Below are 26,078 nucleotides of genomic sequence, written 5' to 3' on the forward strand. Positions count from 1 at the left end.
CATGTGTGGGTTCACATGCCTACGGGCAATAGTAAATTTATTTACTTCTGTGTGCCCTGACCCTCATGTAGTCTCCATTCATTTCATTTTCATTTTGTGTAACGTGTACAGTACAGTGTATCCTTTGAAATGTTCATTCTGGTTTTTGTTTCATGTTTGTGATGTTACTGATATGTATCCTATATTCTTTACCTGGTCGAATAAATGATGATAATGATAATAATAATAGCTCATTATCTGTTTGTCACCGTTCGCATGTAGACTTTTTGTAATGTTGTGGGGTTTTGATCTTCTTTGTTATAGAGAAGGTGGATGCTGTTATTCGTGTGACATTTTAAAATGACTTGATTTGAGTGAAACAACCGAAACTCTGTAGCTGTGTGATGAAAAAGGAAGAAAAGGAAAATGAAACTGACAAACAGATTAAAGGACAAGTTCACCTTCATAATCATAAGGATTGAGAGAATGCAACAATATTAGTAGAACACATCAGTGAAAGTTTGAGGAAAATTGGACAATCGATGCAAACGTTATGAATTTTTAAAATTTTTGGGTTGGAACCGCTGGATGAGGAGACTACTACAGCTTGTGAGTCATATGCGTACAACAGTATAAAGAAAATGTAAAGAAAATTCAACATATTTTCTCTTTTTTCGCATAATAAAAGAGCACTTGACTTGCCTCTTTCTAAAGGCAGGGGGAATAATATTACCCATAACATTTGTCGGTAACGAGTCAAGGGAATGTGTACTTCTTTCAAAAGATGAAATTTTGTGAAATTCTCTTTATATTTTCCTTATATTGTTGTACGCATGTGGCATCTAAGTTATTCACACACTGCAGTAGTCTTCTCATCCAGCGGTTACTGCACAAAAACTTCAAAAACTCATAACTTTTGAACGGATTGTCCGATTTTCCTCAAACTTTCAATGATGTGGTCTACTAATATTGCTACATTCTCTCAATCCTTATGTTTATGAAGGTGAACTTGTCCTTTAATGACTTTGGGCAATGACATTAACATGCAACAGAAGTCAAGCCTAATACAATTTGTGCAAAATACAAATGTCTGAGTTGTGCGTGGGAGGTCCACGTACACATATGAAATGAAAAGTGGCACCTCATCAGCTAATGAATCGATTTGCTGAGGTTGGAATCCCTCTTAAAGTGATAGTAGGTGACGTTGTTGCCATAAGTGTAGTAGAAACAGGGGAGCCCATTGCCGTGCATGGTGTTAGGCTTGCATTACTACGCTGCTATATTATGTTCTATTCCACATGTTGGATCAGGTACATAATCCAATCAGTGACATCGTACATCATATGTTTTCATGCCACAGTCAAGATGAGCTATGACAGCAAATTTCTCTATAAGCTACCTACTCCTTTACACCCAATAAAAGAAAGTTGATAGGAGGCTTCTATCGGCTCACATTGCTATTTTACAACTCTGTCTAATTCATTGTCAATTATCTAAGTCAATTGTTGGACCTTAGATATATAGCAGGATGGGTCAAACCTGTCTCTATAATGGCTACTCAAGAGAAAGAGATAAAGGATGGCATTTGAAAACAGGTGGTCAGTAGTTTGGCTGCTCATTTATTTTCCTGACAGTGCATATAATTATGTTATCGGTCATAATCATCTAAAACAATCGAATGTACAAATGCGTGCGGTTTTGCCCAGGTTCGCTACGTGAGCTAGTATTGTCAATATCATGATCAGAGAGAAATCTGTGTACATACTAGAGCCATTATTTCATTTTGTTGATTTTCTCTTGTTCATGGATAGTGCTTTGGCTTCAGAAGGAGCAAGTGGCGAAAAATACCAAATTCTGTGTGGACAGGTGCTGCTCATCACTTGTGACAGCATGGAGTCAATGGTCACTACATGTAATGGAACATAACTGACCATATGGGGGAAAAATGATGACATCTGGTCTCTGTATACAGATGGCCACTACACTTGTCTGATTTGAAAGTCTTTTGAGTCATGGCATTACACTGTCTATGACACTCAAAAAACAGTTCTTGGTTGTCCACCAACAGGTTGGAGTTTGTATTAAAAAAAAGTGATAAAATAACTGCCATGTTCAAAATGCATGGACTCTCTCTTTAGTGCAGTTCTGACCTCAAGCTTATACCAGCCCACATTTGTATGTTTCTGCTTTTAATTTGTGGTGGATACCCCAAACATGAGAATGCCTTTGGCACAGAAGTAAAAAAAAAGTATCTAGAAATTCTTGTATTACAAACACTGATAAAGGCAGTTACAATTCACCTTTGCCAATATGAAAAAATTTGTGATGCAGTGGCATTATTAATCTTTCTCTCATTTCTAAATGTTGCACAACCTCTTGAAATTGCTACCTTCAAATTACAAATGTCTCTTGCCTTTGTTTCCTTTGGAGATACATACAATGTCAGTTGGACATTCAAGCAAATAAACACACAAGAGCACACACATACATAAACAAAAAGTTAAGAACTGCTGCCATGATGCAAATACTAAATATTTCTTGAAGCATTTTTTTCTGTGATGTGAATGCTGGCCATTTATATGCATATAAACATCTTTTATGTTTTATGAAAAAATACCCCCAAACCATCTGATATCATCTTTATCAGATCAACCTGCTCACGTTTACTTTGGTAGATGACAATAAAAAACAATACCCATGCAAAGAATATATTGTGTATAAATTGCAAGGTGATGATCTTTAAAATATTAAAAAATGAAGGGTTTGTTTGTTGTTTCATTTTATATTCAGTTTTGCAATTCTTTATATTTATCTCCATTGCCTACTGTAAAACATGATATATTCGCGGCATGAAATTTTCTCGAAATGGAGTCGATGGCCTTTATTGTGGCATGAAATTTTCGCCAATTGCCACTGGCGTTCAATGTATATAGTGTAGAAAAGAACTTTCGCGTGCATTTTAATTTCGCGAATCTTGGCGCTTGCAAAATTCGTGAAATTAAAATGCATGTGAATATGCTGGCCTCAGATTTCTAGGTACCGGTAGCACTAGATCCTATCCAGTCAGCTAACCGTATACACATGCACAACAAGAATAAAATCGCAGACAGTCGAGTCGAACGTTGCACTCTTGTCTTTAATCAATTCTCCTCCTTGCTGTCTATGCGCAAGCCCAAGTGCGTGTGCGCATGTATGTGAAACGGTAAAACTGTAAATGAAGCAATGAATGATACACTGTATGAATATATCAAACATACATTTCTTTCGATAACAATAAATTGAATGTATATGGATATAATGCTCCATTAACACACAAAAAGGTTTGCTTCTTCTGAACAAACAATAGTACACTAGCTGTCTTGTACTGCATCATTATACATACACATTTTGTATCCATGCATGCATTCACTACACATCATGAAATGGCAGCTTTGGAATGTCATTATCCATCCACTGTTACACTATGACAATGTTAATTATACACCTTGTACACTGTTGCAATATCCATTTTCTGTTGCAATATCAACAAGAAAAATATTGCTTAAAGGCTGTAATATACATGTAAAAACCCTATACCAGACTTACAGACTTGTGATCTTCCAAGCCTAGAAGCTTAACCCCTCTGGACCCATTCCGATTGCGATCCTGTCCCAAGCTGTGAAATAATACAGTAAGTTGCAAAGGATTGTATGGAAAATGCAAAATAATTTACATCACCTATTATATGCCTACATGTGTGGCACTACATTTGCCTTCGTACATTTAAGCAAGGCAAATTATACTTTCCCTTAAGCCAGAGCTGCTTGAGATGCCTTGATAACACTTCATATCACATGAAAATGTAAAAATATTTCAGCCTGTACGCTACCATACATCAAACCACATACTTATGAATGTAATACGTAAAGCACGTACCTCGAAACACAAAAGACAGTCTTTTATTCATACACTTGTATTAACGTCTAAATGCATTATTTAGACTAAAACTGCCTAAACAACAAAATTATCACTTGTCTTTATCATTACTAGTATCGAATCCAACCTCATAATTACTTTTGAATCTTCACCTGGAAATGTTACTCAACAAACTGAGTTGCTTAACTGTATGAATCAAACTTCTTATCTTTACAGGAATTGTGAATTAATTCCGAATATATTACCACCATATAAATCAAATTCTGAATACTGCTCTACACATCATATCAGCTCATGGTCAAGTGATAACACAAAGTCAATGCAAGTCTACAACGCTACAACTACAGTAATTCTACACGCAACGTACAATACTATACACAATGCGTAGCAATCAGTCCTACATTATATCAATATGCACCGTACATAACCTACACTAGGGTCACTTACGCTAGACTGTTCATGATATCCGCCCATAGCGAAATAAATGTGGTCTGCAGATGGCCATCTGCAGGCCATCCGATAGTTATCCGATGCTATATGCCATCCGATAACTATCGGATGGCAATTTCACATGCAAATTAGTTACCATCAGCAAGCCATCGGTTAGCAGATGGCTTGCTGATGGGTACATTTCCCGATGGCTTGCTGATGGGTACATTTCCCGATGGCTTGCCGATGGGTACACTTCCCGATGGCTTGCTGATAGCACTGCGGATGGCTATACCTACTGGCCATCCGATGGCTATCCGGTGATTATCCGATGGCTATCGGATGGCAATTTCACATGCAAATTAGTTACCATCAGCAAGCCATCCGCTAGCAGATGGCTTGCTGATGGGTAAATTTCCCGATGGCTTGCTGATGGTAAATTTCCTGATGGCTTGCCGATGGGTACATTTCCCGATGGCTTGCTGATGGGTACATTTCCCGATGGCTTGCCGATGGGTACACTTCCCGATGGCTTGCTGATAGCACTGCGGATGGCTATACCTATATACTGGCCATCCGATGGCTATCCGGTGGTTATCCGATAACTATCGGATGGCAATTTCACATGCAAATTAGTTACCTTCAGCAAGCCATCCGCTAGCAGATGACTTGCTGATGAGTACATTTCCCGATGGCTTGCTGATGGGAGAATCTCCCGATGGCTTGCTGATGGGTAAATTTCCTGATGGCTTGCTGATGGGTAAATTTCCCGATGGCTTGCTGGTGGGTATACATTTGCCAATGGCTTTCCGATACATGGGTACATTTTCCGATGACTGATAGCACTATGGATGCTATACCAGCCACCCGCAATGGCTTGCTGACGGGTACATTTCGAACACACTCTGAAGAGTCTCTTCTGCAGGCTTGACCATCTGGTACGGTACCTCATGACCTCTTGGCCAACATTAGGTACGGTATTGCGAGTATCTAAACTTTGATTTGCTCATGCAGTTTTCCCATCCATAATTGCTAGAGAAACATAAATACCGGTAGCAGGAATTCCTCTTTCCACTGTCCATTCTCTTGGAAGATTAGCTGTAGATTCAAATTCAAGCTGTTTGGGTCAAGGCTGCAGCTGCTCCATCATGTAAAATCAAATGAAGAAATCCGCATGCATCCACAAACCACGTCACAATCCTTGTACGTTAGAGTAATGGGACAATTTCTGGCTGGTATATCCGGTCACACGAAGTCATCAGCACCCTTCTGCATGCAGGAATCTCTGTTACGATCAATTTTCAATTCATATGTCATTGCCACAATCCACGCAGAGACTCTGTCATCTCGGTTCATAATAATACTAGTACTATAAAGCACTTCCCACCAATATCTCAAAGTCCGATCGGTAGACTTACCATCTCGTAGGTATATCCAGTACCTGCACAACACACACAGTCCCACTCATAGCAATTTGCGTAAATATGTCTGATGGAGCTTAACGTATCACATGGCAGGATCGAGTTAATTGACACAATTTCCCATGCAAAAATGTTTAGGCTCCACTCCTGATACCATGTAACATTGCTTGCTCCTTCTAGAGACTAGCTACCATTAACTTCTCGCGGGTTCACAATCACTCACCATTCAGTTGGTACAGTACCGGGTAATCATGTTGATTCATCATCTTCTAGCTGACACTGGATACTGTAAGGCTCATACTGAACATTGCAGCTACACTTGATCCACCATAATTGCATGCTCTTCAGTTTTCACACAAAGTTAGGACATTCTGTTACTGTGTGACATTAAAATATGGGATAAAATGAGAAACTTGCTTACCTGCTGATAAGAATGATGGAGGAGAGACATAGACCCTACTGGAGTTGTGCATGGAGTGGTGTAGGAATGATGATGGCCAACGGTTATTTCAAAGATGGTTTAACCAGGGAGGTGGGCACCTCATTGGTCTGACCACAAGGTCATCATCACCCCATACAGTCTCTCCCCCAGTCTCTTGGCCTGGCCCATAGATTTTCTTAATGACACACAAACATATAGTGTATATGAACTCCTGGTTTTAGAGACTATGTTTGCTGATGTCTTGCTGGTGATACACATGATCAAATTTTTGAAACTACAAGTTTTCTGATGGCTTCCTGATAACTGTTTTTATTTGCCAATGTCATCTTGATGGTTGATGCTTTGCCATCAGTAAGATAACTGGGTTAGAAACGATCAGAAAGACATCAGCTACCTGATGTCTTCCCGATGGTTAGGTGAGAAGCTGTTTCAAAAACCAAGTTTGCTGATGTGCTCCTGATAGTTATCAATTGGCCATCGGCTAGCCGATGTCTTGCTGATAACTGGGTTAGAAACTATCAGGAAGACATCGGGTAGCGGGTGATTGCTGATAGCTACCAAATCACTGCCAAAATGCTATCCGATAACTATCGGATGATATTCTTTTTTGGTATGTCCGCGGACACACAAAACGCATCTAAATTCTCTTTTATCACGAATTGTGAACAACGTAATAATCATAAACTTACGCGGAACCATCAGATGCAAGACTTCCATCCGGGATTCTGTGATTATCGTGTGATAATCTTACACATTTTCTGCATTTTTGCTAGACTCACGAACCAGCAAACCGTCGGTTCGTGTGCCATCTTTCTAGCCCATTATGGAAGGCCGAAAATCACACTACTATATATTGCGCGCGCGCATACACTTAACACACAATCACTGCTGCATTTGATGCGCTAACACTATAGCCTACGTATGAGAAGCCGAAATTGCAAAAACAATTCAGAGCGAACAGCACAGTGAACATTCCTCAATTTACAGTATCTGCCCTCAAAGTCACTAACAATAGAATATTCACTTACAATAGAATATTCACAAATGTGACATCTTTAACTGGCTGTGTCAGAGTGATAGAAATGAGTGAGCAGATAATCATCTTTCTTCAGACCTACTTTGCAGTCATATGTAACCATAAAGATAGTAGCTACTTGCCATTGGGGGAATGATATGTCTATATTGAAGGGTGATGATAATATCTTGTCACATATATTCTGATATAGCACTCATCTTTAATCACGTGCCAATCATGGTGTTCAGTCAATATCCACAGACACAGGGCATGAAATCACATCTATGTGCCAAACCCAGCACCAAACACAAATGACTTGTGTGTATACATTGTGAGTTGATAATGATCTTGTGTGTGTGTTGTCTTGCCTCCGTTTACATTACACATTCGCAGTGGTTGGCAGAAGCTATCCGGTGTACTGCGTACGATTGTATGTAACCATGATGCTTTGCAATACCAGTCTATGTAAACTGACATGTGACAGATGTATCAAAAGGGAACAAATATTTGGGCACAGGAAACAAAGCATTCACCTGCTGTTTTCCAGGTGTTGAAAGAAATTTCTCGTCACTTTTATTTGCATGATGGGCATGGACTGATATTGCCATCTACAGCCTTTTCAGATTCTGCAGAAAACTTGGGTTATAAATGTGCATAGGCAGGTTTCCTGGAAATCGCGAGTCATTTCTTTTTTTTTTTCCCTTTTTCAAATTTGTTGCAAGTCTAATAGCAGACTTGTGCCATATATATATATATATATATATATATCTGTAAAATATCCTTTTCTCATATCATTCTGGCCAAATGGTGTCTGGAGAGGTGTTTTCGCTTTGATTTTTGCCCATTTTCTTGGGTTTTGTGTTTGAAGGCAGAAATGCTTTACACAAAAACACTTAGTTGAGGAGGAGAATGACCTTGTCATCACTTCTGCCTTGATGCATACATACTTCTGCATGTTTTACATACACACCAAGATTTTTGTGTTTCACTGACAGGCCAAGGGTCTCATGCACATTTGTTATATGGTCATCGATCTACAAATTAGTCACATGAGTGGAAACTCATTTCATGGCATCCTGAACAATAAGTAATTCTAAACATTCACAGAAATGCACTTTGAAAACATCTCTGAGGAGCTAAAATTTGATAGTGTGTGAATCCCCACTAGGTCTCATTTGCAATATGTGTTGTAATGATAACTATACATGAAGGGACTTGAAAATACAAAAACATATATATACAAATGAATGTGAACACATACAGAGTTGAAATATCATGCATGGCAATCAGCAATCAAAATGGCGGAGACCAGCTATGCAATTACACCTCTTGCAATCCTCCCAATTTGTTGTTGTTGTAAGGGGAATTAATTTTTTTTTTCTTTTAAAGCAAGTTTGTGTCTATTGCAACTGACATAACTTATGCAGTACCCACTGCATGCCATGAAGATAAGAACCAGCACTTGCAGTAATGGCGAATCAGGCTCAATGGTCTAGTGGAGATGACGCCTGTCCAGAAATCAGGAGGCATGCATAAGTTTGAATCCTGCTCCATGATTTCTTTTATCATGGCTACTACTAAAACACTGATCAGGTCAGTGCTTATTTATGTCAATGGTGGGCAATTGTCCATCATTTGCTATAAAAACATTTCGACGGAAGAATTCTGTGAATTTGAATCAGTTTGTTTCTGTTTTTTTTTTTTTTTTTTTGGGGGGGGGGGGTAAAAACCTGATGCTCCTAGTCCATGTGTTCCTTATGTTTTTTTCTTTTGCTACCTGCTTTTCAGATGAAGATGAGGGTGACAGCATTGAACTGGAGGACAGCACTCTGCTGGCCCACCAAGCGGCTGGGACAGGAAATATGGCTCTCCTCATGGATGCCGTCAACCGGGATCCCAGCGTTCTGGAGAGCTGCGATGATAAAGGTGAGATGGAAAACCGTGGAAATTACAAAGAACTGACATGACCTATAGGGGTAAAAAACAAGTTGGATAAGACTGCGCGCTTTTATGCATGTGTGAGGTTTCAGTCCGAGCCTGAAAGGTGAGGTACATTTCGTTGGTGGGGTGACAAAACCTCGTATCTCAATATTTGGTGAAAATGAGTTTTCTTCATTATATTGAAGCTAGGGACCATTACTATGTAATTCCCAATCCTTATATGCCCATCTGCAAAAATAAGGTCACAAATGATAAAAAAAGTTGGCTGTTTCCGTTGACCTACATGTTATGGCAGCCATGTTTTTTAGCTCTCCTGAACATTTGACATTTTTGAGATACGAGGTTTTGTCACCCCACCAACGATTTGTAATTTATCCCCATTGCCATTGTCGGTCTTGTCCTGGGGGGGGGGGGGGGGTCCAGGAATTCCGTAAAGAGGGGCACCTTTACAAATTAAAGGGGCGCACGTACCTCTCCCCTCATTTTTTATTTTTATGCCTCCGCCACGAAGTGGTGCCGGAGGCATTATGTTTTCAGGTTGTCCATCCGTCCGTACGTACGTCCGTACGCCCGTCCGTCCGTCCGCATTCGTTTACGCGATAACTTGAGAAATATTGACTGGAATTTTACCAAACTTGGTCCACGTATAAAGTATGATGAGGCAACTACTTAATTAGATTTTGGGTGAAATCGGCCAAAGGTCAAAGGTCAAAGGTCAAGGTCAAATCATGAAATTGTATCCGTTTACGCGATAACTCAAGACTGGATTGAGCAAATTTCACCAAACTTTGTCTGAGGATGATGTATGATGGGACAATTACATGTTAGTTTTTTTTAGTGAAATCGGACAGAGGTCAAAGGTCAAAGATCAAGGTCAAATCCTACAATTTATCTGTTTACGTGATAACTCAAAACTGGGTGAAGTAGCTTTCACCAAACTTGGTCCAAGGATGATGTATGATGGGGCAATTAGTTGAGGAGATTTTAGTGACATTGGCAAGAGGTCAAAGGTCAAAAGGTCAAGGTCAAATGCTAAAAATGTTGCTATTTCCCCCATATCTATGCAATGCCCGAAGGTATTTTGTTGAAACTTAATGTAGACATGTACTACTGCGTAAAGATTCTCCAGAGAGAGTTTCATGTCAGAAGGTCAAAGGTCAAAAGGTCAAAGGTTAGGTGAAAATGTTGCAATTTCACTTTTCTCGCAAATGGTTTAATGTATCTTCATAGAACTTGGTACATATGCATGTACTGACTGGCAGGGATTATCTAGGGAATTTAGGGGTCATGGGTCAGTATGTAGTCAGGGGTCAAAGGTCAAGGTCAACTCCTCAAAATTTTACTGTTTCCCTCATATACTAGTGTATATTCAATGCTTGATGCATTATTAGTTTTAAAACTTAATATATACATGTTGTATTACCTAATGGAGATTCTCCGTGAAATTTCCAGAGGTCAAAGGTTAAGGATCAAAGGTCAGGTTTAAATGAAAAAAAAAATCTATTTTGTACTGTAATTACACTCTTTCTTCATACCTTGAAAAGTATTCAATGCATAAACTTATAACAGGGTCGCTCAGAAGTCAAGTAAAAATCCTCAATCCCCCAAATATGTGTACCTGCACTCTTAGACAATTATAGCAAACCCAGTTTGAGGAAAGTGAACATTCAATACATTTCTGACAAACCTGTCATATCAGTATTTTGCCAGTTATGTGAAACTGTCATCACACATTGTGAAGACATTGTACTATACACCTATTGGGAGAATCATGCATTATGGTGGAGGTATCAGTCGCCATATAGTGACATTTCTAGTTTAAAATGTGGTTTTCAGGGTGTTAACATAAATGCACAGGAAGGATAGTACACTGTTAGCACAATTCCTGCCATGGTGTCAATCTTATGGTAGTGCTCTGATCCAGCACCTTACAATGCAGCACATCTATATGAAGGTCATGGTTTCACTTTATTCAGACTTCGGGAATTTGTGATGATGCATGCAAAGGAAACAAGCCAAATAGCTCTGACACACACACACACACACACACACACACACACACACACACAAATCCAACTCAATAAATTGTTGATGGTTTTGCAAGCTCTGTTTGATAGCCAACTGTATGTTTTCCATCTGAAGAGGGCTGCGTACCTCTACAGAGTTCATAATAACAAGCAATGAGTCATTGAACTGTACATGTCTTTCAAGTATTGTTCAATGGTGTGATCTTTCTCCATTGGCTGGTTCAATCAAGTAACATACTGTACACATGAATGTATGCCATATGCATAAACTTTGCTATATATGAATGACCGCAGATCTGACACCGTAACAGAATGCCTGATCACATTTATATATTCATATACAATAATATATATATTCACATACATTGTATATATTCATATATTCATATATTCATATATTCATAGATTCATATATTCATATAGTCCTATATGTAGTATGGACCTGTTGATCATTTGTGATTATTTGTAATTATTTGTAATTATACAGTTACAGACAAGCCTGATTTCACATAGACCATGTACAAAGTACAGCCGGGCCAAAGGCGGGGCCTAAGGCCGGACCCAAGGCCACGGGCCTTAGCCCGGAACCAGGGGCCCAGAGCCCAAGTGGGCCCAGGCCCAGGGGCCCATAGCCCAAGTGGGCCCAGGCCCAATGGCCCAGGGGCCCACAGGGCTCACGGGGCCCAAGGCCAGGCCGAGGCCAGGAGCCTAAGTGCTGGCCCAAGGCAGGGGGCCCAGCCAGGGGCCACCAGACTGAGACCACTAAGAGTACCAGTCATGACTTGCTGTGATAATGATGTGACAGGCCTGTGCATACACATATTATGTAAATACACTGTACAGGGCTGTGCATATTATGTAAATAGACTGTACACTAACTATACACAGTCATGACTTGCTGTGATAATGATGTGACAGGCCTGTGCATACACATATTATGTAAATACACTGTACAGGGCTGTGCATATTATGTAAATACACTGTACACTAACTATACACAGCCCAGTCGCTGTATAAATCGTGACAGGGCTGCACCTGAGAAGCCCACAACACAGAGCAAACACAAAGCAAATTTTACGATTGCATTTAGTTTTGATACTTGACATCATTTTTTGTCACCTCAAATGCATCAAAGACAATCTTTATTAATGAGACTTCATACCGTACCTGTTTTCCTGGGATTATTTGTGGGAATTCTCAGATCTGGGTACTATTTGCAAATCTAACAACATGTGAAAATATCAACTCCTGATCATGTAACGTGCATGTGTACATTTCTGTGTTCACTGCTGTTTTCCATGAACATGAATTCAACAACTACTGTTATATCCTGTAATATGAGCTGCCAGGACAAAACACTCATACGCTCTGATTCTGTATAGCAATCACTTTCAAAGCAATGTATTGATACATTTCTGCCAGCTAAAAATTCTTAAATGTCGGTTCACCCATGTGAACGGATACAGAAACTGAAGCCTAGGTGGTGGGTTAAGCAGAATTGCTGCTGTCCTTACAGTCCCACTCATATGTTTTCATGTTAGTCTAATGCTAGTTTGTGGCAATAAGAGACGTGTGCCAAGCAGTTTGCCAAAGCAGGGATTCAGCTGGATGTCGAAAGTGATTAGCCATTCTGATACTTGAATTTAACAATACCATTTAACAATTCCATACCCGTACCACCTAAAACCCCAACCATATCAAATTCTTTAGAATTTCTGCTATCAAAACAATGATAGGATAATCTGCAGACAAAGTAGATTTTTTCTGTCACAAATCTGCTGTTACTGTGTTATTACCTCCGCCCAGGGGGAAGGTTATGTTTTCGTTACCGTTGGTTTGTTTGTTTGTTTGTTTGTTTTTTTGTTAGTTAGTTTGTCAGTTAGGTAGTTTGTCTGTGTGCAAAATAACTCAAAAAGTAGGTAACGAATTTGGATGAAACTTGCAGGAAAGGTTTAGATTGATACAAGTAACAGATGATCAAATTTTGGTAGTGATCCGAGAATTTTGGAGGAATTTATGAAGGATTTTTGATATTTTGGCAGGTAGGGTCAATGAACTTGGGAGTTCAGGCTGCGCGTATTTGAGGTTTGCATGCGCGCTCTAGTGCGTGCTCTAGTTTCTGCTAGGGCGAGGCGCGCCGTGCAGCTGAAGGTTTATGACGTAACAAAGGCTTCTATATTGGGAAATTGGGCGACTTTCAGCACACAATGCTATAAGTATGTATGGATGGAAATCACTTCTATGGAAGAACAAGATCAGTGGTGGAAATGAGCTGCATACTTGGTGGAGGTCTGCGCTCTCAGAGTGCTTCTGTAGTTTTGAATGTCTTCCTCTGTGAAAAATGTGAAATCAATGAAAGGAAAAAATATGGTACCTGGTAAAATATTAATAGCTGTGCACATTATTCACACATGTACTATACAATGTATGACAGTAGCATATATTCACTCACAAAAAAACCACTGATACATGTAAAGGAGTTAAAGAATCAGCAGACATAGTTTTACAAGATGTATTGCAGAGTTCAATTAGTATTAGTATTAGTAGTAGTATTAGTAGTAGAAGTAGCAATGATAATAATAATGATAATAGTGGCTACTTGTATAGCGCACAGGTCCGCTTTTTAGTGCTCATGGCGCTTCATAAATGAAAAGATAGATATAACACATGTTCAAGCATGACAACAGAGAATTAAGAAAATGGCAAACAACAACAAACACATACCAGATAAAGAATACAATTGTTCCGAACATTATAGACTGCAATTATAGTCCTCAGTGTGAGAGGAATAGGTAACGTTTTGAAGTTTGGATTTGAATGTTTCTGTAGATGACAATTATAGCTGTACACACAGAGAAAATGTTCCAGTTAAAGAGGAGCGTAGTCATACAAAGTGTATGTATTTCACATTTTTCAGTATTTTCAATCTTTCATATCCATATGCAATGGGCATAATGGACTCATTTGCATATCATTTGCATAGTATGCTATCATGGGGTGTGAAAGTATGCTGAGTGTTGACATATAGGTCATCCACTCATTGTATCCCCCGAACAGAGTTTGGAGGATACTATGGATTTGGCCTCGTTGCGCTGCGTCCGCCGCAGAGATTTTCTTGTGAGCACTCTACTGGCTGCAGTTCTTCTTAGATCATCTTCAAATTTGGCATGAAGGTGTGTTATGGTAAAACGAAGACGCCTATTGTTTTTGGTGATGGTGCCCTCGCTTGTTCCGTCTTTATACATGAAAAAGTAAATTTAACAGGGTCTGTTTGTGTGTGCGACGCTGGCCTTGCTTCGTGACCAATTTTTTTTATGCCTCCGCCAACGAAGTGGCCGGAGGCATTATGTTTTCGGGTCGTCCGTCCGTCCGTACGTACGTCCGTCCCATTTTATTTTTGTCGATATCTCAAGAACCGTGTGGTGGTTTTACATCAAACTTGGTATGAGGGTATATCCTGGGGGGATAATACTTTGTTTGGATTTTAGGGTCACGGGGCCGAAGGTCAAAGGTCACAGGTTATTTTGTGAAAAAAAAAAGGTTGAAAATTCATGTTTTTCTCCATATCTCGCAAATGGTTCGAGGTATCTTCATGGAACTTAGTACATATGCTTGTTCCAATGGGCAGTGATTATCTAGGGAAGTTGGGGGTCATGGTTCAAAGGTCAGGGGGTCAAAGGTCAAGGTCAACTCCTCAAAATATCACTACTTTCCTTATGGTTATGCAATGCCTGAAGGTTTTTTTTTAAAAAAAACTTGATGTATGCATGTATTACCCGATATATATTCTGTGGGAAGTTTCTTGCCAAAAGGTCAAAGGTCAAGTGAAAGTGTTGAATTGCACTTTTTCCTCCATATCTCAAAAGTAACTCAAGGTATCATCATGAAACTTACATATTTATGCATGTTCAACCTAACAGTGATTCTCTTTGGAACTGTGAGGTCAAAGGTCAAAGGCCAGGTTTAGATAATGCTATTTTCCCATTTGATACTGAAATTATACTTTTTCTCAATACCTTGAAAATTACTCAATGCATAAACTTATAAAAGGGTCAAAAGTCAAGTAAAAATCATCAGTTCCCCAAATACCTGCACTCTGACATTTTTAATCATTCATCCAATTGAACCTAGTTCTAGGAAAGTGAACATTCAGCACATTTGTGGCAAACCTGTCATTTTAATATTTTGCCAATTGTGTGAAACTGTCATCACACATTGTCAAGACATTGTACTATAGACCTATTAGGAGAACCATGCATTATGGCGGAGGCATATCAGTTGCCGTAGCGATATATCTAGTTTCTTTTGTTTTGACAAAAATTAAAGGGGGAGGGGGAGATCCGCCACTGTTGTTGGTCCTATGGAAAAGTTGTGTGCATCTGCTCCGCACACCCCGTGCGAACTCGTTTAACACGGGAAGTGAACATCGCAATTAGCGCTATTTTAGGAATTGACTGTAATTATGCGAAGCAAGTCACTTTTTTCGGAAACCTTCGGGCTGATTTTGAAACTTTAAAATGTTTTGCGTACAATGATGCTAGATTTGCAATTATTCTATGAGAGGAAAGGGTAGACTTTTTGGCATTTAAATATCCATGTTTTCATCTTCCCTATGGAGATTTCGCTAAATTTCCCGATTTTGAGGGCTCGGTGTACAATCAAAGGCTTGTCAAATTTTACTGGAGTATGGTATAAATTTTCTTCAGGCGGATTCTGAAATTAGAAGATTTTAGCTTGAGATTCATGTTACAATGGTTCCTACTCGTCAATAGGAAATGGTAGACATTTTTGGATCTTTCCAGAAATAGTTTTATCAAAAGTTGCGGTTTGCTAAGATATTACAGCGCTGGGTCTGTATGTACTCTGCACCAAGTGCATATCTTCCTATCCCTGTTAACACCGCAGCACGCCAGTGTTCGCAGTGCGCTGCATAGTTGCGTGCTGTTGCAATTGCTGAGCGACAATCCACCGATTCCGTGAGAGCGAACTACAGGCCTACTGGAAGGAGCTCATCAAGTTAGATAGCTTGTGTATTTGTTTCGTCAGTATGATTAAGATAGACGTATGAATAACAAAATGCATATAATATCAAAACGTTCAGTGTTAGGCCCGGTCCCACTGCACTTACGGATGCAAAGAGGATGTAAAGCGTACAAAAAATCTTGCCATCCGTTGGAAAACGCTACGAATCCGCTGTGTACCCATCGCATACGTGTTTCATCCGCTCTATCCATCGAGCATCCGTCCACTGTGATTTCATCCGCGCAAAAAGTTTTAAGCTGCTTAAAACTTTTAGAACAGATGAACTTTCCGCTGTGTACGATGTAAATCCGCGACATACGAGCAACAAACGTTGTATGTCCGTGCGGCATCCCTTAAACATCCGCTGCATCCTCTCTGCATCCTCTGGGCATCTTCGCAACTCACATCCGCTGCAGCTAATGGAAAGAGGGAGGAAAGATATGGTACGTGGAACGTCTTTACATCGTTAACAGCACGTTAATAGAAAGGATGTAAGCGTATGCATCTCATATATAAAGCATTTCGAAAGCATTCCCTCTGCATCCGCTCTGCATCCGCTCTGCATCCACTTTGCATCCGCTTTTTCTGCTATGCGTCCGTTTCGCAATTATCTCCGGTAACTTCTTCGGAGCTGTCATCCCCTTCCATCCGCTTTCATCCGCTAGGCTTCCGATGAACATCCGTTTAACATCCCCGCTACATACTACCCACGTCCGTTCTATTTCCGTTCTGTTACCGCCAATTTTCGCCAATTTTGTCAATTTCTGGAGCGGATGAAAGCGGATGAAGCCATCCCCGAAATTTTGCTCGTCCGCTGTGTCCTTTCTGCATACGCTTTGTGTCCGTCGGCCAGTGGGACCGGGCCTTTAGAGTACCTACTAATTATCAACAAAGCGTGTTTTTCCGAGCAGTCATCACGTAGCCGTCTGGGTGTCTGCTGCGTTGCCACCATACGTACTGTGTACTAGCTATAGGCACATACAGCCGTAGCCTAGCCCAGTCTAGTCGCTGTCACACGCACAGCGTCTGGTCGGGCTAGCAGTACTATAGACGCGACGTACATGTACCTTAGGCACTGCCTGTGTGTGTAGCGTATGGATGAATCGGGGAAAATGTATCATTTTGATCTGTGCGCGCACGAATGCACTTAGCCTACGCGTAATAGTTTCTGCGCATTTTAGGGTGAAACTTTTTCATATGTATGTGTAGGAGAGTCATACCCTATGCCAGGGCTCCACACTAACTTTTATTTTTGGTGGCCCAAAGGCAAACATCCGACCTTTTTTGGTGGCCCGATCAGGCCACCAAATTCTTCATTTCTGAAATTTTGGTGGCCCGACGTGCGATTTTGGTGGCCCCGGGCTACTGGGCCACTGTTAGTGTTGAGCCCTGCCTATGCACGTATAACAGCCCACGTCACTTCTTCCCTCCCCTAAAGAGTAGAGAGAAATCCTTATGAAAAACACAAAAACCACCTGACATACTGATATATTGGAGTGGTGAGGCCTTTGAATCACAGTCACTTGTGCTAACTTGACTTTTAGCTGCTCTGGCAAACTGAGAGATTATAAAAAGAATTCTCAGTATTGCCAATGCAATATTTAAAGTTTCTAAATCATGTAAACTAATTTGAGGTCACTAGAGTCACGGTTGACTACTGCAAGGCTTCAACGTGCTGATCACATGATGGAAAGCGAGGAAATCTTGAACAAAAAGTACCCCTAGATAGAGACAGAGTATTATCTGAGTGCATGTGCAGCCAAAACCGGGGCAAGTTTGTCCCCTGAGCTATCCCATAATGCATCTAAAACAGTGCTCTGCATACAGCACCTAGGTATTGGCAATACCGAGAATTGATTATAATAATGGTGATGTGATTGTGATGATGGTGGTGATGACTGATATACTAATGATGGTATTAACTATAGTGATAACCATAAAGATAATACCATGTAATAATAATGATACTTGAGTAGGAATAGACTTTCTCCCTAGCACTGCAAGCATTTATGCAGCAGAATAATACAAGTAATGATAATGATGATAATAGTGAAAATGATTTCATATCTATCTAGCTATCTGTCTGTCTATCTATCTATCTATCTATCTATCTATCTATCTATCTATCTATCTATAGATCTATCTGCCTATCTATCTATCTATTTATTTGTATTTGTTAGGGGAATTATGTATGTGCAATTAAGAATAGATATTTGTACTGCTGAATGTGCTGGATTTTCAATCACAGCATGCAAAGTTGTATGCCCCGTCACAAGGTTAACAGCTTACTGTAAAACAAGGAATGTTCGCATGCATTTTGATTTCACGAATTTCGTGAGAGCCAAGATTTGCAAAATTAAAATACACATGAGAGTTCTTGTCTACACGACTCGCATTGAATGTTAGAGGCAACTCGTGAAAATTTCATGCTGCGTAAAAAGCCGTCGGCTCAAATTCGTGAAAATTTCATGCCGTGAATATATCATGTTTTAAGATTTTATGTATTATAGAGATTTTGATTAGCATGACTTGAAGGCTGTCTTAAAAAAATGTAATGACCAATAAAATGAATGCTGATATGTTCAATAATTGTGTACTACGACAAATACATCTTTTATACAATTTGTTAATGATAAAGAATAATGCACACTTACACATATACTGAAATTATAGATATGAATTTGTCACATGTGAGATGAAGATGGGCTCATTCAAAGTATTCTGCATTTTCTACATTCCAAGATAAATGGAGTCAGTATTATTACCTACATTGTAGTCGGGCAATTACAATTTTTTTGACAACCAATATCGGTAAAAAGAAGATGGGCACATTAATATGAATGTGTCTAATATGTGACTTAGAATATCATATTCTAGGTAACAGAACAAAAGCAGCATGTGAAGAGACCATTTTTCCAGTATAAGACCTGCTTGGAATAGGAATCATATTCCAAGTATAAAGCAGAACAATGGCCTAAATTTGGCACAAACTTTCTGCATAAATCCCTAATAAAGGGCTTTCCAGTCAATGCTGCAGAAGAAAATAGCTGTACTTGGAATGAGCTGTTGTTCTTTGAGATTTCTATCAGCCTGTGAGATTGAAATTGTTCCCTCAGAGAGGAAAAGCCTACGGCAGTATTGTAATGCTATGATGTAATTTTAGTTCATGGAATTGTTCTGTGGAGTATAGTGTGCTTGTATGCTGTAAGTGCTGACACCCACAGAATTCATGAAATATGCCTGATATTTGGGGCATGATTTGCTGTAGGTATAATCTATTCAGTATTTATGAAATACCATCCTTTCCAGACTTTACCGGGAGTAAATGATAAATGCCTGCGGGAGTTCATCTCATTGGTATATATTATTTTTTAGAACAGAAACCCCAGAGGTAAAATTCTGGAGTATTACTGGAAGATGATCAAATGATATCTCTCAATCATTCATTGAACAATGGAAAGGCATAAATTAACATAAAACTAATTCTGACAACTCTGAATGAAACGTGAATGAGATCTTCAAGTGTATTATTGTTGTCTCAGTTACCAGCATATCTCATTAAAGAAGAAAATACTGTCCAGAAATTAGGAATGCAATGAGTAGATGGGCGGTCAAAAGTTATGGGCAAATTACTCTATACGCTGTGTGTTTTGCAAAGTTTTTATTTTTGGAAATTTCTTGATTTTAAATCAGGTGCTGTTCACAAATCTAAAACATGAGAAAATATTAATCTGATTCTGCCATAAACGTGATGTGCACATAGACATTTCTCATTCATGGCTGTACTCCAAAGTTGCTAATTTAACCACTCACAAGATTATATGCAAGTGCCAATTAGCAAGAAATTAGACTTGCTAAATTTCTGGCGTATTCAATAGTAAATTTGGGACAAATTATTAAAAGACTCAGTAAACCAGCTATATTTATCAACTCTATTCGTGTTCATTGAGGATTAAAGTCTTTCAGAACATGCCACCTTGTGGATTACAAATGGTTCTCGTAAGATTTTCAGAGATGATATCTTTGTGGATACCTGAAAGTAAAATTGAATTGAATTGAAAGCAGACATTTTTTTTTTTTAAATAGAATGAAGGAGATGTCATTGCATAGCATTACTGCCAAGCCATCAAAACTCAACCAACTAGGGTAGTTTTAGTTGAAAAATCTCATGTGAAAATTTTCACATGGTTTGCCAAACAGGTTGATTTACATTGAAGCTAAACACAAAACCCCTTGTTTGTGAAAATTTCATACGTCTGTATAACCTTGATGTAAATATGGTTTAAAACGCATGCCTTTGAGGGGATGCTCGAGACTAAACAAGAAATTGCAATAGATTTGGCCAGAGTGAACAGGAGTAACGGAGATCAGTCAATTTGAACAATTTTGTAGAAATCGTGCAAGTGTCACCAGCTCGTAGAAGGAGGTGGATAAATTTTCATCCTTGTCAAGCTGGATTGAAGTAGAGAAGTTGAAGAATGACGTAGATGATATTCTGCGAAAAAGGCTGTTTATCTATTTTCCAGCCAGGCTGTGTAGTGAGTATTTAACTCTCTTTAGCCAGGACACTACAGGACACTACAACAACCTTTTTTTTTTTCTTTTCTGGGGAGAAAAATCCTTGGAAAGCTCTACATTTGTTCATTCTTGGTATTATAGAACTTCTTGTACCCCTGAGTTTTGTCTTCTGAATAACAGAGAGTTGACTTTAAAAATGATAGAATCACAATTCTTTTCCGTTGTTATGATAACTTCTTTGTGTTTTTGTCACCATGACAAAGAGTGCATTGTTTCTTTTTCTTGTGTAGATATCGTTCATGCATATATTTTATAATTATTGTGTTCAATGAACTGTCCTTATGGGTCGAATGAAAGTCAAATTGACACATATATACCGCTTTGAATTGCATCTTTTTCAAAATGGAAATAAATAAACTCTTTAAGTGAGATTGAAAAAAATCAAACAAACATATGCGACTGATTGATTGTGAGATGGTATGCTATATCTATGTGGTACCCCTTCCCTACCCCCCTCCCAAAGGTAATTTAAGCATAAGTCGGATGTCAGTAATGCCCTGTAGAGTCAACCATTTTTTCAGAAATGGGCGCTGTCAGTGTATACGGAGTGAATAAAGCTCAGAGGTTTATCATAGTGCTCACAAGAAATGAAAAAAATCAATAATGTACCACCCAGGAGGAATATTATATGTATATATATCATCAAAAATAATTAATGATGATGATAATAATAATAATAATAATAATAATAATAATAATAATAATAACAATAATAATAATAATAATAATAATAATAATAATAATAATAATAATAATAATAATAGTAATAATAATAGTAATAATGATAATGATAATAATAATAATAATAATATAATAATAATGATAATAATAAATTTATGCCAACACACATAAAAACATTTTTGAAGTGTGGTTTGCAGATCCCCACCTCCCTTATCATGAAAAATTGTAGACATGTATATGAGTTGATACAGAATCAAGAGGCCAAATTGATATTTGTTTTTTTCCCTTACATCTTTGGAATTGACATGTAGAGGCGGACATATTTTTCATGTGAGTACCTTTGATATCCTTCTTGCCCTTGATACATTCAATGAATGCATAAATATTGTATCAGATACAATATGATGACATAAATGGTATCCCCGCGTACCAAATAAAATCAGCCATTTTGTTGAATTATTTATTTATTTTTTTAAAAAGGTTGTGCCCTGGGTGCCAAAAAGTGGAAATTATTTTGGTGCTGGAGCTAGCGCGCACTAGCCACTGCACTGCACTGCACTGAAGCACACGCTAGTGATAGCACAGCGTGCCATGCATACATTATATAACATGCAGTTGCATTGGAATGACTATGTACATGCACACACAGTGCATGCATTTTTCTCTGGCTGTCCTCGAGTGGACATGAGGTGGCGCTACACAATGCGGTAACCCGGGGTACTGCAACGGTTCCACAGGGTAACCTGTGATGCATTATATGTCAAATTGTTCCTGAAGTGTCTTTTCAGAAAAGCTCTAATTTCATACAGACTTAATGTAATACTATCTCCCTCTTTAATACCCCTACTTTGTGTATTCTTTCATTGTTTGTCTATTATCAGTTAACATACTCCTATAGACCGATTCTGTGACGCGCTATGTGTATTTTTGGCACCCCACCCCCTTCCTCACGCGGAATGAAAAACTGATGCATGGTTGTTTTAGCCAATGGGCGTCTCGTACTGAGTGCGCGAATGCTTGCTTAGTGCGCGAACCTTTGTTACAAGTGCGCGATAAACATGTTGCCTGGGGGCAGGGGGAGAGGAGGGGGGGTCGGCTAAGACACCTCAAAATGAGCTCATGGCTGCGCCCAGTGCCACAAATTGTCTGCTGCCCTCAACGAACCCGAATCGGTCTATACTGATTATTGGTTTCATTTGTTTGAGTAAACTATCTTCTATTCCTTATTCGCCTGTTTTTAAATTCATGAATATCACCTGACTTGTTAAATTTGCAAATATAAAAACCTTGCAAAATATTCAGCGTATACAGTACCTGAATAGCTTGCTTCTGTTAGGACTGGTGTCATAAAGATGAGAATAATGTGAGAGTCGAACCGTATTACACTAATACACTTGCTAATGAGCGGTTTGAAGGCGCTTGAATCTTAATGAGTGTATATTTTTAGGGCAGTGTCATTGAGAGCAAGGGAGGATGTAGCTGTCTGTGAGGCTTGTAATTGTGCATGCCAACAACTAGGTCCACGAATTATCTAGACCATAGAAATAGCAACTTGCCGGCAGTTGGAAGAGGCAATTAGAGCTACGTTCATGCCAATTTGTTGTGCAAGTTCTATTAGCTGCACAGATGAGAATTTACTGGGTAGTAACACAGTGAAAAGCAGTGCAGTATAGTCTTGTTTTTAATATAGATCATAGTGTAGTAAGCAGACCTTGTATTCACCTGTCTGTCTGTACAGACTACAGGATGTTATCAAAACAATTTGTGCATCTTGTTTTGTATTGTTCCTATTGTCTGTAATTGTGCTGTTCCTGCTTATAATTGTATGGACTTTCACTGACTCTCATTATGGACCAACTGCTATTGTTTAAAACCAAGAGGAAGATAATACCATGATTTGTTTTTGAGGGACATGATGCGTAAGGATATCATGTGCTGTCTGTCATGCATTGATGGAACAACCTTTTCGCCATTGTCAACTGTCTTTGTGTTGATTCATTACATGTGTGCTATATCATTCTAGTTTCTATGATGATGAACATTTGGAAGCACCAGACATCCATTATGCATTGGATGGCAGACGTGCCAAGATTTGATCCCATATTTTGCCATTTACTTAATCAATGCTTGGCTTGGCTGGTCTGTGTGGTGTGACATTGAGTGCCGTGTAGAAAGATGGTATATATAGGCTAGGCAAGGCTCTCTCAAGCATAGCACTGGTTTAGTTGGGAGTCTCTTGTTCCCCATCAGCTGGCAATGGTATGTGTACTGTGTTTGTATATATGTGTGTGTGTGTGTGTGTGTGTGTGTGTATGTATGTGTGTGTAAATATATATTTATATATATATATATATCAGTATATCATTCCTATATATTTCATTCATTTCAGTCTTTATTGTCCATATCATTGATATTTGTTTTGTTCACATGCTTTTTACAAAACAAAAAGTATACAATATACAATTACCTAACCATCATTCAAATGACATGTATAAAACATAAAAGAGACATCTTTTTGCCAACATTATAAAACAGAAGATTATCATATAACATATCTTATATCAACATCAATTTTCAAACATTCAACCTGTTAATATATCTTTATCTTTAACTGTGAAATCAACAAAAAACTTAAATCAACAACAGTCTTTCATTGTAACAGATGTTCATTGGAGTTATATGCAGCACTGGGAAAGTCTGCAGCACCTGCTGTATCTCCAATGACAACTTTGCCGTAAGGAACAGTTGATGAATATAAAGAAGAAAGCAGCCAATCAAATTACCCCCAGCCCTTGAAAAAAAAAAATGGAGGCAATTGGATGTCATGCATGACATCCACAGAGAAGAATAAGAGAGAGCGAGAGAGAAACTTAGACAATCAGTGTTGTATACAACCAGAGTGAAACATACCAGCTGGAATAATGATATAGCATCTACGCCTCCCATAAATACAGCCACAATACGTTCCATATTTACCCTTGCAGCAATTTCCATGATTGCATTCATTATTAATTTGTGTGACCTTTCCCGGCGAGGTGATGGTAGAATGCCTTCTGCGTGTTGAGAGGTTTGTGACGTCATCTCGACATGTGATGTAATTTTTAATGACCCACAACAGAAAAGAACCAAGTCAATTATCCCATATAAATCTTGCCAGGTTTTTTTGATATATATATATATATATATATATATACATATATATATATATATATATATATATGAAGAGTTTGTTTGCAAAAACCGATAAGTCCATATTTGTCAAATGGAGATATTTGCGATTAAAGGTCAAGAAAAACAAAGAGAATAATAAGAAAATTTTTGCTTCTTTTGACCATAACTTCAAAAATATACCTTTATATGTAGTGAACAATGTATCATTTAAAAGGTACTATTTTGTACTTTATGTCAGAGACCGTACTTCAAAATCTTCAAAAATGGACTGTTGCAAACAAACTCTTCATATATATATATATATATATATATTGCTTGTCCAGAGTACTTGATGGCATGTTGTGGCAATTGTTCTAAATGAAGATCTATTCATTTGCAAAGGAACTAATATGAGGTAAATTTATACGCTATATTATTATCTATTTCTTCATATCTCTCTCTCTCTCTAAATATATATACAATATAATACTCCTATTGCCATATGCCCTAAATTTGAGAGTTTCACTGTTTTTATTCAAAGTGCAGATATCTTTGTTGGATATTGTTTAATATGCATTTATGTTTTGTTAAAAATATTAGTGTATAGTAGTGGCAATTTACTTTGATCAGTCTATCCAGTAATTGCACCGTGTCGGCCTAGTATTGGCAAATTCATCAGAGCAGACTTGATTGACCCATATAATAAGGATTTGAAAACAATTGAGGCGTTTGGAATTGCAGTGAAGATTTCAGATTGACAGGAAGCGTTGTATTCAGGTATGGCATCTAGAGTAGATGCCGACGTATCGTTTCCTGTGTGAGGATATTATGTCTGCCATCTGTCTTGCCATGCAAGTGATGCATCAACTTCGCAATCATCAGTTTGCTTATTCTAGCTGTTACTCATCTGCAGATGCTCTCATGAGGACTCACGCACGTGCGTGTGACACACACCCACACACTCACACACACACATGCACACATACATTGTATACACATCAATGTAGTTCTAGGTGTATATCTGTCAACTTTGTACTTTTGTCATGAAGATGCCAATGTGTTAATCTTTGCTTTGTTTTGTTTGTTTTGTTTTTTGTTTTTATAAATGGGGGAGGGGGCAGGGGGATGCAGTCTGTGATGCTTCAAGGAGAGATAAATAAAAATTGTAATAATCAATGCTTGCACTGCAGTGGCGGATTCAGAGGGGGGTGCACCGGGCATATGCCCCCTCTTTATTTTTGGTTAAAACAAGAAATGAAAAGAAAAAATGGGTGGGGTGCGTGCGTCCCCCTTTAATTTTGTAAAGGCGCCTCCCCTTTATGGAATTCCTCCCTTGCATTCAAACAATTCAGTATCACAAAATGTGTTAAGATGAGGGTCAAAGTCGAGAGCAGAGACTTCTCCTCATGAAAAGCTAAACCTAGTGGCCTACTGGAAAACAAGATTTGGAAAGGAAATCTTTGGCTTCATTTTTTATT

General features: G+C 38.7%; 1 protein-coding gene across 1 annotated transcript in view; it reads left to right on the forward strand.

Annotated features, from left to right (window-relative positions):
- Window positions 1-5,170: 5,170 nt before the first annotated feature.
- LOC140241441 (uncharacterized) overlaps window positions 5,171-26,078 on the forward strand; it is a 56,977-nt gene continuing 36,069 nt past the window's right edge. Inside the window, exons 1-2 of the mRNA XM_072321170.1 lie at window positions 5,171-5,210; window positions 8,990-9,127. Of these exons, the coding sequence (XP_072177271.1) occupies window positions 5,171-5,210; window positions 8,990-9,127 (178 nt within the window). The remainder of the gene's footprint in view (window positions 5,211-8,989; window positions 9,128-26,078) is intronic.

The sequence above is a fragment of the Diadema setosum genome, chromosome 18, assembly GCF_964275005.1.
Source record: "Diadema setosum chromosome 18, eeDiaSeto1, whole genome shotgun sequence".
Classification (NCBI taxonomy): Eukaryota; Metazoa; Echinodermata; class Echinoidea; order Diadematoida; family Diadematidae; genus Diadema; species Diadema setosum.